General features: G+C 37.5%; 3 protein-coding genes across 7 annotated transcripts in view; 1 reads left to right on the forward strand and 2 right to left on the reverse strand.

Moving 5' to 3' along the window:
- LOC149610541 (neurogenic protein big brain-like) overlaps nucleotides 1-15,612 on the forward strand; it is a 291,238-nt gene that overhangs the window by 208,925 nt on the left and 66,701 nt on the right. The window lies entirely within an intron of this gene.
- LOC149610550 (uncharacterized) overlaps nucleotides 1-15,612 on the reverse strand; it is an 85,345-nt gene that overhangs the window by 6,118 nt on the left and 63,615 nt on the right. The window lies entirely within an intron of this gene.
- Nucleotides 3,480-6,074, reverse strand: LOC149610551 (uncharacterized). Its single transcript, XM_089859076.1, has one exon. It carries the CDS (start codon nucleotides 6,072-6,074, stop codon nucleotides 3,480-3,482), a length of 2,595 nt encoding a protein of 864 aa, XP_089715202.1.

Consider the following 15,612-nt stretch of genomic DNA (forward strand, 5'->3'; position numbering starts at 1 on the left):
GTTAGAGACACGCATTTTAGCCCTAATTTTTTATGTTGGACTTACCAGGACTTACGGCGTTTTCGTCGTGTTTCACACCGTTAGGGGGACTTAAGCAAGAAAAACATGGCGTTAGATCACCCGCGCCTTTAAGCGCTTAAAACCAAAGTTTTTTTAAATGGAATTAAAATGGAGGCTAATTAGGTCTGATTTTTATTGTGTTCCTAACAAAAACATCATTGGAATTTACTATAATTAATTTTAAACTTTAAAACAACCAGAATATTTTATTATTAAGCAATTTCGCTAAGCCTCGGTCAAAATAGCGTTATTATAGGCAACTAAGGCAAGTAAGGAAACATCAATTTCGGTAATTTCAAAAGCCACGCTGCCCAGGCATTACGATTACCGGTAGGTTGAAATAAATTATAATTAAATTATTTATTAATCTTACTGGTAGATCAATCAATTACTGCAGTGTTATCTGTGACAGCTGGGACATATTAATATAAGCTGTTGAAGTAAATTTTACACCTTAATGATGATACCTCCGCTGACTGAACCTTGCCGATAATTTTTCAAGGGAAATATGACAAACAGAACTGTATAGATTCTTTTGTTTAATCCAAAAACGTCATTGAAAATTACAATTATTTTTAAACTAGAAATTCACCAGCATTTTCGCTAAGCCTCGGTCAAAATAGCGTTATCAATGATTGTTGTCATGTTATAGGCAACATCAACTTCGGTTATTTGGAATAAAAGCCACCCATTAGTATTACGAATACTGTCGGTAGGTTGAAATAAATTATAATTAAATTAATTATTAATCTTACTGGTAGATCAATCAATTACTACATTGTTATCTGTGACAGCTGTTTCTGAAATTATTGTAGGTAAATGACTAAATATCAAAGAAACGAAAGTAACGAAAGTGTTCATTTTCAAAAATTGTTTTCAAATTAACACCCACAGGTCTTGGTTCTGGTTTTAAGGGGATCCATTCTCAGGCTCTTTATTTCATAACGTTTTTTGGTTTGGTTAATTAACATAAATTTTGGTTAAATATGTAATACACTAGTTTTTGGAAATTTTTAGAAATTAACGGAGCCAAATAACAAAGTGATGGATTTAATAGCTTTCATTTCAACATAATTATAACCATATAGATTTATTTATTTAATAACTTTTTTCGATTGAAATTGGGCCTAAAAAGTCCGGCATATTGAAAATGGGCCTATAAAGTCGGGAAAAGTCTGAAATATTGAAAATGGGCCTAAAAGGTCAGGGGGAAGTCGGGAAAATTGAAAATGGGTCTAAAAAGTCGGGGACGGACAAGTGAGGGAAATTGAAAATGCGCCTAAAAAGTCTGGGACATTGAAAATGGGCCTGAAAATTCAGGGACAAGTCTGGGAAATTGAAAATGGGCCTAAATAATTCGTTTAAGAATCTTCAGAATTTAATAATGTCACATGGACTTTAGAACTAATAAATATTGGGGTTAAGAGTTTCAAATTCAATAAAATTCAAGAAATGTTTTTTAAATTTCTTTTACTTTTAAAGAAACTAAATTAAAACATAATGAAAAAAAATAAAAAATTAAAAAAAGTTTTTCAAAAAAAATCCAGGGTGTTTTGAACCTACACAAAACATAATCTCAACATTATTATTCTTGAAACAAAACTGAAATTGTATACAAATAAAAATATTAACCATGACTTACATAAATTTTTTTTTAATTATTTAAATTTTCTTTAGTTTTTACGCTTTCCTCAGCGGTGCTGGTGCTTTCCTCCATTTTTTCATCATTTTTTTTTTCTTCCTCTTTTTTTTTGCCCTCAGGCTGTTTTTCGTCTACTTTTTAAAGAATACAACTTAATTAACATGACCTTAGATTACTTTCCTAAAGATTGCTGAAAACTACACTAAAGTTGTGAAAAACTGGGGGAAATCTAATAATTTAAACAAAGTCAGATAATCACAAAAACTACACTTAAAGAACGCTCGTCACTGTGAGTCGCAACATGGTTCTTTAAATTCCCGCATTTCCGCGTACGGTAATCGCAAATATCGCATTTGAATGGACGCTCATCATTGTGAGTCACGCCATGTTTTTTTATATCATCCCGTCTTCGGGAACTGTAATCGCAAATATCGCATTTGAATGGACGCTCATCACTGTGAATCACACTGTTTCTTTAAATTCCGGCTAGTTTGTGTACGGTATTCCCAAAAACTACACTTAAAGGGACGCTCGTCACTGTGAGTCGCAACATGATTCTTTAAATTCCCGCATTTCCGTGTACGGTAATCGCAAATATCGCATTTGAATGGACGCTCATCACTGTGAGTCACGCCATGTTTTTTTATATCGCCCCGTCTTCGGGAACTGTAATCGCAAATATCGCATTTGAATGGACGCTCATCACTGTGAATCACACTATGTTTCTTTAAATTCCGGCTAGTTTGTGTACGGTATTCCCAAAAACTACACTTAAAGGGACGCTCGTCACTGTGAGTCGCAACATGATTCTTTAAATTCCCGCATTTCCGTGTACGGTAATCGCAAATATCGCATTTGAATGGACGCTCATCACTGTGAGTCACGCCATGTTTTTTTATATCACCCCGTCTTCGGGAACTGTAATCGCAAATATCGCATTTGAATGGACGCTCATCACTGTGAATCACGCTGTGTTTCATTAAATTCAGGCTAGTTTGTGTACGGTATGCACAAATATCGCATTTGAAAGGACGATCTTCACTGTGAGTCGCGACATGTTTCTTTATATCATCCCGCCTTCGGGAACGGTAATCGCAAATATCGCATTTGAATGGACGCTCATCACTGTGAATCACGCTATGTTGCATTAAATTCCGCCTAGTTTGTGTACGGTATGCACAAATATCGCATTTGAAAGGAGGGTCATTTTACGCATACTTTAAGTAGCCCCTAAAACTACGTTTGGCGGGTTTTTAGAAGTAAATACCCAATAGTTTTTGAAATATGACTCTTTAACCAATACCCCTGGTTTTTGCCTCGTGCGGTTGACAAATTTGGGTCCCTTCACATAAGGTGGAATAACTTTGCAAATATTCAATATATTTTCATGAAAATTTATTTTCTAATGTAGTTTTACACGGGCAATCGACTGGTGCTGCTCAAATATTTCTGAAAATTCGCGTTTAGGCGTTATTAGCGCATAAACCGAGAAAATATATTTTCGGGGGGTCCCATTCGCGGCCCAAAATGGCGATGTCAGATTGTGACATTCCCAATTCTAGGAGCTGTTTTCACTAGCCAATGGGCAGGCCTTTCTATTGATACCAAAATATTTCTATATATTTGGTTTTCTCTACGATTTCCTGGCGAAATGCTGATTTCATGATTTCTCCTAAAATTCAGAATATTTAAAGGAATTAAAACTTTTTGTCAAAGTTTGCAATTCTAAAGTGTCATTTTCAGCAAAGTCCTTTACGTACAGTATTTGATTTAAAATTTAAACGTGTTTTGATGCCAGTGTCTTAATCATTTCAAGTTCGTCTCCCGTTAGTTTCAATGTCCTAGCTCTTGAGCCAGTGGCTGTTGGATCTGATACAATGCACAAAATTGAGTTAAGAGGAACATGGCAACTATCATCGATCAAAGGCCAAGAGAGATGGTTAGAATTGATATCTCTTTTCATAAACTTGAGGAGAAAGTCATTTTCTTCCCTGAAGGTTTCTAGTACTAAAGCAATGTACCAATCTTCATCGTACATGGCAGCGACATAATGTCCAATCGATATATCTTCAAATTCAACTAAAGTTTGTGTTTGGAGGTCTTCTTGAACGACTTTAACTTTTGATCCATAATCATCTTCAGATATCCGGTACATCATAAGCTCAAATTTTGATACCGGCACAAATCTGTGGTGGCTTCGGGTACCAACGATGGTTGAAGCTTTAGAGAGTCTTACGTCGAGTTTTTCGCGGTGTTGCTGAACTTCATGTTTGCTAATATAAAAAAACTTGATGGAGGCTATATGCGCTTCGGCCCATTCAAAGAACTGCATCGGAGTAATTATTTGCTTGTCTAAGGGCTGTTGAAGAGAAGCTCTTGAAACCAAGCGTTTCACAGTTCCTCCAATTCCGTCACATGGACTTTTCCCATGACTAGTTGCGAAAAAATTCCAATCCGCAGAAACGCCGAAGTCAGACCCATGGTGGCAAAGATTTAACAAATTTTTGCAATTTTTGTATTGTGAAGCGGCTCCATCGCTGAAGTAATGAATGTGTTTTAAATTTGGGAAAACGGAAAGAAGATGTTTAACGAAAATGCTTATGAAACAGTGAACTGATCCCGCTCCATGGTCCATTTCATCGGTAACAATGCAATAGCTTAAACAGTTCAAAGTTGTTTCATTCTTGTAATATATTACAAATGGATGCAAGGTTGCCTGACTGTTTTCCCAATGAAAACCTTGGACAGCATCTTGAACGACGAAAGAGTAGTTTTCAGCAAAGTCCAGAAGTGTCACCACGTGATCTTGAGGAAGGTTTTCTTTAAGGTTCCTTAAGTATGACCCCTGAGATTTGGCGATGAAATGATGCGGAATTGCTCGACGAATACGGATACAAAAATTTTCAACGAAATCACTTATACTTTCTGTAATATCAATTAATTTTGTTCGCCCATCTAGATGTAACCATATTTTATAGGTAATCTCTTCTTCAGAATCCATTTCCGTTTCCTCAAATAATGCCATTAGGTACTTAGAAACTTCTTCTTCTCCAGGACAGTTTACGCAACCGTGAAGCATGCATTGGCGTTTGTTAGTGGCGCATACTTGTTTCATCATTACAGTTTTGTAATCCATTTTAATAGGTAGAGCGGCTGTCATTAACTTAATGTTTTGATGAATTTCACACACACATACATTATGCGCTCCTTTTGATGAAACAGTAACACACCACTTAGGTCTCAAGGTGCAAAACTTAGAAAATCCTATTTTTAAATCCGGATTTATGGTTCGGAACTGTAAGTATACTTCGCGTATATTCGATAGTAAAAGTCGTTTTTGTTTTTGAATTTTAACTCCATCTTGACGAATCGACACAAATTCTTTCTTTCCAGGACACATCCTCGACACCTCGTCCTCTTCGTAAAATGAAGTGACTTTTTCTTTGGTCTCTTCTAACAACTTATTTCCACGCTTGTCATCTATTTCTGGAAAAATCCCTAATTCTCTTTTCAGTCTTCGAGCTTTTTGCACCAAGTATTCAGATACATCGAACTCTTTGGAGACTTTGGCTATTGACCATGAATTGGGAATCAAAGTGATTAATTTGCACTTGACATTCCCGGATGATATTCTGACTTTTTCTTTCAATTGTAAAATTAAATCATCAAAGTCGCTAGAACTGGACGTTCTCGGATCACAAGCTTCTTTGCTGATATTGAGTGCTTTGGAAACTTTAGTTTTGATTCCATCTAGAGTCTGGGCAACTTTCCGTTTCCCATACAAGCCTCGTTGATGCGAAGTGATGGCATGCAATTTTATCGGTGATGTTTCCAACGCGAGCAAGGATTGATTCAAGGTCTCCAATTCCAGTTGCTCCGCTTCTTCGTTATTTGAAAGATGCTGACTTGCTTCGCCTAGCTCTAAACTGGCGGTAAAATCACTTTGTGACGTGATCAAGAAATCGGCATCATCGGAAATCTTAAGGTTGTTGAACTTTATCAAACAGTTCGTACACAGCTTTTGGCCTGGCTTTACATTTTTTTCCGAGTTTTGATTAATAAGGATGGATTCTTCTTTGGATATAATCTTTTTAACGGAAGGTCCAGCAATTGGTTTTTTATGCACTTGAAAGGGATCGCAGCATTTTAGTTGTTGAGCTGAATATCTCGTCAAGAAAACAGCAAAATGGTGATGGCATATTGTGGATATGAGGTTTTTGTCGATACTTGATCTCAATGCAATAATACTCATATCTTCCTCGTCAACTTGGGTAAGGTCAATTAAGCCCTTCTTTCTAGTGTGCTCTTTCTTGTGACATGCTTCGCTCTTGATTGCACCGATACAACACTGCGGTGGATGATTGTCATCCATTTTCAACGATTGCGAGAAAAAGGAGATTCTACCAAAATGTCTACCAATAATTTCTCTTTACTAAATTATCAAGCAGCAATTAAAAGAAAATGTCATCCATGACTTTCATGTTTTGTATTAGGCCTAATTTTTACCACTCCTCGTGATTCAAGAAAGCGCACGTGCCACGTGGCGACATCTAGAAGAAGGAACAGTTAGGAACAGACTTTCTATGTGTTATTAGCCTCGCATCTATATTTCAAAGCAAATCTGCCTGCCATACTCTATACCTATCTGTAAAGCATACTGAAATTTAGACTTTACATGTTCATTAGACATATAAGCGCATATAATTGTAATTTCTGGGAGTTTCATAAATTTTTATTCCGTTTTATTAAATTTGGTAGCCAGAGCAATATTCTGAATTTTAGGAGAAATCATGAAATCAGCATTTCGCCAGGAAATCGTAGAGAAAACCAAATATATAGAAATATTTTGGTATCAATAGAAAGGCCTGCCCATTGGCTAGTGAAAACAGCTCCTAGAATTGGGAATGTCACAATCTGACATCGCCATTTTGGGCCGCGAATGGGACCCCCCGAAAATATATTTTCTCGGTTTATGCGCTAATAACGCCTAAACGCGAATTTTCAGAAATATTTGAGCAGCACCAGTCGATTGCCCGTGTAAAACTACATTAGAAAATAAATTTTCATGAAAATATATTGAATATTTGCAAAGTTATTCCACCTTATGTGAAGGGACCCAAATTTGTCAACCGCACGAGGCAAAAACCAGGGGTATTGGTTAAAGAGTCATATTTCAAAAACTATTGGGTATTTACTTCTAAAAACCCGCCAAACGTAGTTTTAGGGGCTACTTAAAGTATGCGTAAATTTTGGTTAACCCATGGTGACATCACTCGGTGAAGTCTCGTGGAATGACCCAGGACGATCTTCACTGTGAGTCGCGACATGTTTCTTTAAAACATCCCGCCTTCGGGCACGGAATTCGCAAATATCGCATTTGAATGGACGCTCGTCACTGTGAATTAATTTGTGTTTCTTAAAGATAGAGCTTTTTCCTGTCTCGAAATCGCACTGTTCGCACTTGAACTTCATCTTTCCCAACCAAAAAGTGAGACTTTAAATCACAACGCTTTAGGAATCGCATTAGAGTTGAATGTAAACATTTGTAAGGTAAGACGCCAAATTCGTAATAGGAAAAATGGGAAGAAAAAATTCAATAAATAAATGTATTAAAAAAAATTCCGATTTAAAAAACAACTATAATAATAAAAATAACGTAGACCGCCCATTAGCGTCACATACGGGGCGCGACCTAATACCCACAATTATGATCCTGATCCTCCGTACAACCACCATTTTTCCCCGAGTCAACCTCGCGTTAACCCTAACCACCCTAACAGCACCTGAAAAATAAAAACTTGCCAAAAAGACAAATTTACAGCAAATATTTAATTCCAAAATGATCTGAATCCTAGGTTCCTCGATCTTGGCACAGTTTTGATCACAAAATTAATTAATTTCTGCCTAATTTTACAACGTTTTAATCAGACTTAAAAAATTAACAATAATTCGTAGACATAATCGTCCGATTAGCTCGCGTCAATTAAAACTGACTGTCACTGAAAAATGGCCATTTGTCGAAACGTTGCCTACGTTAATCAAGGCCTGTGCGCAGTATTTTCGAAGGGGGCGACTTTTAAGAAACGCGACTTCTTATTTTCTCCCTATTTTACCGCGAGATTTCGTTGATAGCTGGACCGAAACGCGCGCGAAAATTAGTATTTAAAATTCCAAGCGCGAGAAAATGAACATTTCAAACTATTTAGCGCCCCAGGTGAGAGAATTTCGCAACTTAAATTGCCAAAAAAAAAAAAATCGGCGCCGCGCACAGGCCTTGATTGAAAACTTCGAGAAGGGAGATAGAGAAGGGGAGAGAAGAACGCGCTATTCATTCTCCGTACAGCCACCATTTTGCCCCAAGTTAAGCACGCTTTAACCCTAACCGCCCCTTCACTAACCCTAAACGGTACACTAAGCTAATAAAAACTTGCCAAAAAGACAAACTTACAGCAAATATTTCATGCCAAAATGATTTGCATCCTAGGTTCCTTGATCTTGGCACAGTTTTATTCACAGAATTCATTCATTCCGGTCTAATTTTAAATATTTAAATTCAACTTAAAAACAAGTCGGGAAAACCAAAATATTACCTCTCCGTGTCGAGAAGATTATATAACCTTAAGTATCCAATGAAAACGTCGACCTTTTTGCCCTCATCCTTTCCCGCGCTTTGCGCTTCCGCATTTCATCCTTACTCTCAACATTATCTTCCTCCATTTTACATATAAAAATCAAATACTCACAAAAAGAAGCGGCAAAAACCTGCTGGCTCTTTACAACCACTTAATTTGACTTAATATCCAATTTCCAACAACAATAATATACCGGTAGTTTAATTGACAACCTACTAGCATCGAAATTCTCATTAAGAATGGCTCCCGCGGATAAAAAACGGCAATTTTCAACTAGGTGGGCGTTATCTCATAAGATTTGAAAAATATCATTTGTCTTTTTTACCAATGCCTAACCGTTTGGATTTTTTAAAGCAGTCTTAGCACCAAAAAATATTTTTGAATGAGGATAAAAAAGGTCTGTCCTCTCGTAATTTTTTAAGCTTTTATCATGATTACTCTATACAACAGTAACAAGGAGTATAAACCCATTAGTGGAAGCAGTATTTTTTTCCCAAAACAATCTCGCTTATGTTTATGCAATGAATGAAATATATCACAATGCACGGGCCTTGATAGATATAGGAGGCAATGAAGGAAATATATCGCATGCACGGGCCTTGGTAGATATAGGAGGCAATGATAATCTCTCTCTTTGCACGAGAGGTTTATCTTTAATATTTAAATAAATATAATTATTTTTAATTATTTTAATCTTCAATAATTAACATTAATAATAGTTAAATCGTTTAAAATAAAGTTATACTTATTATCTTCTCAAACTTTGCTAATATTGACGTTTAAAGTGAAGGGTACCCCTCTTCCCGCTTTCTTCAAATTTTGGGGTATATATACGATTCGTTTCCATTATAATAGTAAGGAAAAACCGCAAATGCGAAAACCTTTGGTAGCGATCCTACCTTAGGGAGGCTAGACGTTTCTCGTAACCCTAGCTGATCGCCGCGTATATCCTAAAACCAAACGATGATAATGGAGTAGAAGCCAATGATACAGATTGGTGTCTATGTGGAATAGACGGAAGACCAGTGGATGGTGGTGTTAGAAGGCAGTGTAAGTGCAGACGGGTGTCAATGTGGGATTGACAAAGAACAGAAGATGGTGGTGATTAGAAGCCAGTATGTACCGACTGGTGTCCACGTGGAATGGACGAAGACCAGAAGATGGTGGTGATTAGCAGCCAGTAAGAACAGACTAGTGTCCGTGTGGTGTGGACAAAGACCAGAAGATTGGTGGTGTGAGAACTCAAGTAGAGGAGCCATTTCCGTGACTGTGAAAGCAGTTCGGAAATGGCGAACACGTTTGCTCCGATACGTAAACTGCGAACGCGGTCACGTGGGTGTAACAACGGACAGACAGACACACACACAGACAGACAGACACACAGACAGACACGGCCGTTACAGAACCTCTCCTGGACTACGTCACACGGAGAGGTAAAAATAACAATTCAACGACATAAAAGAATAGCTCGCGTCGATCAAACTAACAAAGCAAATGGCTGTTATCTCTGTTAGTGGCCGCGTTCAGCAGAGCTCAGCGCTTTTAGCTGTGTCCTACTGAACGGATTTTGTTTTTGGACTTCGACGTCACGCTGCTCAGCGCTGAGCCAGCGCTGTCACCAAAGAAAATAGTCGGTTTTTTGGATCGCGTGACGTAAAACGCGTAGTTCTTAGCTTTACGAAAAAACATGGAGAAATTATTACAAATAGCTCTTGCCGATTCTGGTGGTACTACCTATTTAATTGGCCTTATTCCTGATCAACGCCACCGAGACGTAGCGGCGACTTTTGGAACTATAATAATACGGTAGCCAATTACAGGTGGCGCTGGAGTCGATGTACTCTGATGGAGATCGGTTATTTTCTATGTTTTGATTATTACCGCTTCAACTTCAAAAAACATGTTTTAACTAATTATTATTAACCTAATAATCTCCAAATAGACCAAAATCGAAAGAAAACTTACTCCGAAAGTCTTACATCATAATATTAGACAGAATAAGAAAGGTAAAATCAACTTTTAATACTTTTAAAACCATATCGCTCGTTAAGCCTTGGCTATTCACATGATTCAGAAAGATCAACAAAACAGAAAATAACAGATCTCCATCAGAGTCCATCGACTCCACCGCCACCTGTAATTGGCTACCGTATTATTATAGTTCCAAAAGTCGCCGCTACGCCTCGGTGGCGTTGATCAGGAATAAGGCCAATTGCAGTGAAACTAGCTGATCAAGCGACAATTTTAATAGATATGTTAGTCTTTCTAATTTTAATCATTAAGTTGTTCTTATTTATCTCTATAAATAGGTTGTCATACAAGTTTTGTTAAGCCTTGGTACCTTGAACGCTTTAATGCGCTACCGTCATTTTTAAAACACCGATGACTTAGAAAAAGTGTTCAGCAAGCTATGACGTCATTATGACGACAGAGCTCACCGGTAATAGTTTCCCAAAATCCGCTGACTTGCTTGGTGAGCTCTGCTGAACGCAGCCAGTGTTATCTCAGTTATCTGTCCGGACTCTGAGGCTTCGAGAAGAAGGGGGGGGGCGATCGAGGAGAGGGAGGGAAGAAATGTGAAGTTGCATTTTTTGAACTGGCGCTCTTAGAGCGAAGGGGGCGTAAGTCGCGATACAGATAAGGGCAAAGCTAACAACTTAAACAAGGCGACTTTTTAGTAAGCGTAAAGGCTGTATTCAAAAACGTTGTAATTTACAATTTAGAAAACAAGTGCACTAACAAATTAAAATTGCCATTTTAAACGCATTTGTTTTAAATTTGACGTTTTGATGTAAGTCAAACGTTGAGAAACGATATTACAATGCAATTATATGACATAATATAGGATATTATAGGACCTTTCATGAAATTATAGGATACTATAGAGCAGGTTCAAAAATAGTAGTAATTACAGGACCGCTGGGCTCCCTGCCTGAGGGCCCTCAGCCGAATTTCGAAAATATTTATAGGTATTATAGGTAATTTTACATTAAAATATAGGATTTTATAGGAATTTTTTTCCAGAATTATAGAATTATAAAGGACACTAAAAATTAATTTCGTTCTTTTTTAAAGATGCACGTCATCTTGGACGTAGTAACTAGCCCAATACGGCAACATCATCTAAATAAAAAAGCTTACATCCAAAGTAAACGTTTGAAATTTATACTGAAATAGTATGGAGTTTACCTATTCGATGGGTTACTTAAAATCGATGAAATATTTAAAAATATAGGACTTTATGCAGAAATATAGGATTTTAAAGGACACTTACAAATTAAAGGATTTATTTATATTATAGGACCTCTGGGGGCCCTGGTGTCACAAATGTCCTCCAATTTAATTTTAATGAGAAGCGTGACAGTTTCAATAAATATTTTTAAGTAAAAAGACGTCAAAATTTCAGAGCGTGTAGTTCCTTCTAATGTCAAAGAGAAAAATTCAAAACCACCAGAAGGGGATAATAGAAGAAGGATGACACTCTGTATCCTCATAATACTTTGGTTATGTAACATGATTCTTCGTTTCGTATGTCTGTCTCGCTCTACACAGTGTAGAATCTGTAGATGAAGTGATTTTTGCAGTTAGCTAAAGCATGGCCAGGGAGTAGTCCCTGGCATGGCTAAGGGGAAGATAATCTCTCCGTAGTCTTGTTTGGGTCTGGTCTCTACTCTCTAGGGAAAGGCAGCCTGCTGCCTTTGACTGTATTAGAGTCTATGGGAAGATAACAATGTAGTGTCAACTGTCAACTCCCTCCCTACGAGCGGAATTTTTTAATTTAGCATTACTCAATAAAGACTTATAGTTCTTAATTTAAGACTCCAATATTTTTAAATACCCATAACTATAAAAAGTAACCTACTAAGCCTACGTCCTAGCAAATATTGTCCAGAATAGATAATTTGGCCCTAAATTACGAAAGCCTGATTTTTGAGGCTAAAAGTGGTAGGTGGCACCGTGGCCAGTTTTTTAATTAAAATACCTAGGCTCTACTGGCCACAGGTCCAGTTTTAAAAACATCCTTATTTCCCACACTGTCCGAGGCTCCAACCGACTCGCACGAAAAAAAAAAACTTTAAGAATTAAGAAGAAAACTACCTTTTCTTAGAAAAAGGTTTCACCTGACCAAAATAAAATTTCTCCCCTCCCCACCCATTTTCGTTCTAACCCCGCGTGGTGTCTTTCAATACCCCAAGCTAAGGTAATGTCAGTAGAGAGAAAGCAAACCCCCAAAAATAGGCGCGGTCCTGGTCTATTGTCCATGCCGGTGGTCTTAAACCTTGAAGTAGAAAGGGGTGGATTTGAAACCCCCATATCTATAATGTTGGCCCTGTACCCCTATCTAGGCTACGGCACCGAAGTAACCCCAGCATCCTCAGCCCTAAGGTAGGGTATCGTAAAAGACACCCCCCCCCCGGCTTAAAAAAAAAGAACCTACTTCTCATACAAATACAATGGCGCTACGCGGCAGCACTTGACAATCGCCTAACCAAGGGTAGGGGCTTGCGCGAGGTACACTGGGAAAGTTTCGGTGCCACAGGTTGCTCATCTTCATTTCCACTCCATCTTACCTCATTTCTCCCTGCTTAAACCAAGAAAACACTATCGCATTAGGAATATACTCTCAATGGGAACTTTAAAACAAGTATTTCAGATAAATTTTCGATTTACGTTCATTTTTACAAATTTTTTAACTGGTAGATATACACAGTACATGTATATAGTACGACAACTTCAATGTTTCCAAAGTTTTGTTTTACCATATTTTTTTGATGCCATAAATGACTTATAGCCCCCCTATCTGCTATATTTGTAAACTTCTTAACCTTTCTAGTATTTTCATTCCTAAATTAAACCTCGAACTTTAAAGGGATAAAATATTTATAGAATCAAATCGAAACTTATTCGGCTATTCTTGAAAATTGCCACTTATTCAATAAGCCTGAACACCCACCATTTTTCCCCGAGTCAACCTCGGGTTAACCCTAACCACCCTAAAGGCACTTGAAAAATACTTGCCAAAAAGACAAAATTACAGCAAATATTTAATTCCAAAATGATCTGAATCCAAGGTTCCTCGATCTTGGCACAGTTTTGATCACAAAATTAATTAATTTTGGCCTAATTTTAAAACGTTTTAATCCGACTTAAAAAATTACGTCGATGAAACTAACAAAGCAAAGGGCTGTTGTCTGTCCGGACTCGGAGGCTTCAAGAAGAAGGGGGGGGGGGCGTTCGAGGAGAGGGAGGGAAGAAATGTGAAGTTGCATTTTTTGAACTGGCGCTCTTAGAGCGAAGGGGACGTAAGTCGCGATACAGATAAAGGCAAGGCTAATAAGGCGACTTTTTAGTAAGCGTAGAGGCTGTATTCAAAAACGTTGTAATAGGGAGAGGGCGTTTGTCAGGGAGGGAAAGAACATCCGACGTCATTTTATACCTCTACTTAGGGGAGCGTTTGTAGGCGCGACACTGAAATTCCCCCGTTAGGGGGATGGAATCGAGGTAAGAGATATAAGCCTATGACGTGGCAAGAATGGGTTTGCCCTCTCCCTATTAACAATTTAGAAAACAAGTGCACTAACAAATTAAAATTGCCATTTTAAACGCATTTCTTTTAAATTTGACATTTTGATGCAAGTCAAACGTTGAGAAACGATATTACAATGCAATTACATGACATAATATAGGATATTATAGGACCTTTCATGAAATTATAGGATACTATAGAACGGGTTCAAAAATATAGGATTTTGTAGTAATTATAGGACCGCTGGGCTCCCTGCCTGAGGGCCCCCAGCCGAATTTCGAAAATATTTATAGGTATTATAGGTAATTTTACATTAAAATATAGGATTTTATAGGAATTTTTTTCCAGAATTATAGAATTATAAAGGACACTAAAAATTAATTTCGTTCTTTTTTAAAGATGCACGTCATCTTGGACGTAGTAACTAGCCCAATACGGCAACATCATCTAAATAAAAAAGCTTACATCCAAAGTAAACGTTTGAAATTTATACTGAAATAGTATGGAGTTTACCTATTCGATGGGTTACTTAAAATCGATGAAATATTTAAAAATATAGGACTTTATGCAGAAATATAGGATTTTAAAGGACACTTACAAATTAAAGGATTTATTTATATTATAGGACCTCTGGGGGCCCTGGTGTCACAAATGTCCTCAAACTTTAATGAGAAGCGTGACAGTTTCAATAAATATTTTTTAGGTAAAAAGACATCAAAATTTCAGAGCGTGTAGTTTCTTCTAATGTCAAAGAGAAAAATTCAAAACCACCAGAAGGGGATAATAGAAGAAGGATGACACTCTGTATCCACATAATACTTTGGTTATGTAACGTGATTCTTCCCAGCCTCACCCTTTTTGTTTGCTCTCCCGCTCATCAAACTAAGTTCAGATGGGCATCGCACCGTGCAGGGTGAATTCTTTAATTATTTGGCACTAAATCCCCAGCAATAAACCCACAAACCTCGTCTTGAAGTGGCACAATAATCCACAAGCGCGCCTTTGCAAATAGTTAAGCGCTAATAGAGTAATGATGAGGGAACTATTTATCGCGTCTGTGATTCGGTTTAGTAACCTTCCTCCAAATGTTCTGATGTAGATGAGAATGACGTTACACTTACCCCCACTTTGTGGCATAGCCAATCTAGTTGGCTATGTATGTGGTAACCTTTCCTCAAAGAGAAGTATTATATACTTCTGATACCACCAATTTCCAAATAACTCTATCCAGTTTAGTCAAGAATCCACTTAAAGTTTCCCCGCTACTTGTACTTTGACCACTTGGACCGGTTTCGAAAGATTTTCACACATGCAGATAACACAGTCTCAGATATTAAAATGTTTACTTTTCAACTTTTTCGAAATAGGTAGCCTTTGGGTCTTTAGAGCCTTCCAATTTGGTTGAAAAATAGGGGCTGCTTTGCTGTTGGTAGAGATGTGAGTCGGTAATTCATGGCCAGTAAATTACCCAACACCGCGTAAATTACCTTTTTATATCTTACCGTAATTTTACAATGGTAATTTACTGGTAAATTACGGCGGTAAATTACCAAACATTTTTATTACGCCTTAAAACTTCATTTTACACTTAAACGATCAATTATTTCTGCGTTACTTCTAAAATGACTCACCAGGCGCTACTCGCTAGCCAGTACAAGTTGCGCTAGAAATTAGTCTTTTAATAAATTTTTAGTTAGAGATCAGATTAGAAGGCCACGGCTGCCGTCTTGGTAGCAAAAGCCGCAAATACG

Source organism: Phalangium opilio, unplaced genomic scaffold (assembly GCF_054372755.1).
Source record: "Phalangium opilio isolate 3A_F unplaced genomic scaffold, DU_Popi_V2 ptg000329l_1, whole genome shotgun sequence".
Lineage (NCBI taxonomy): Eukaryota > Metazoa > Arthropoda > Arachnida > Opiliones > Phalangiidae > Phalangium > Phalangium opilio.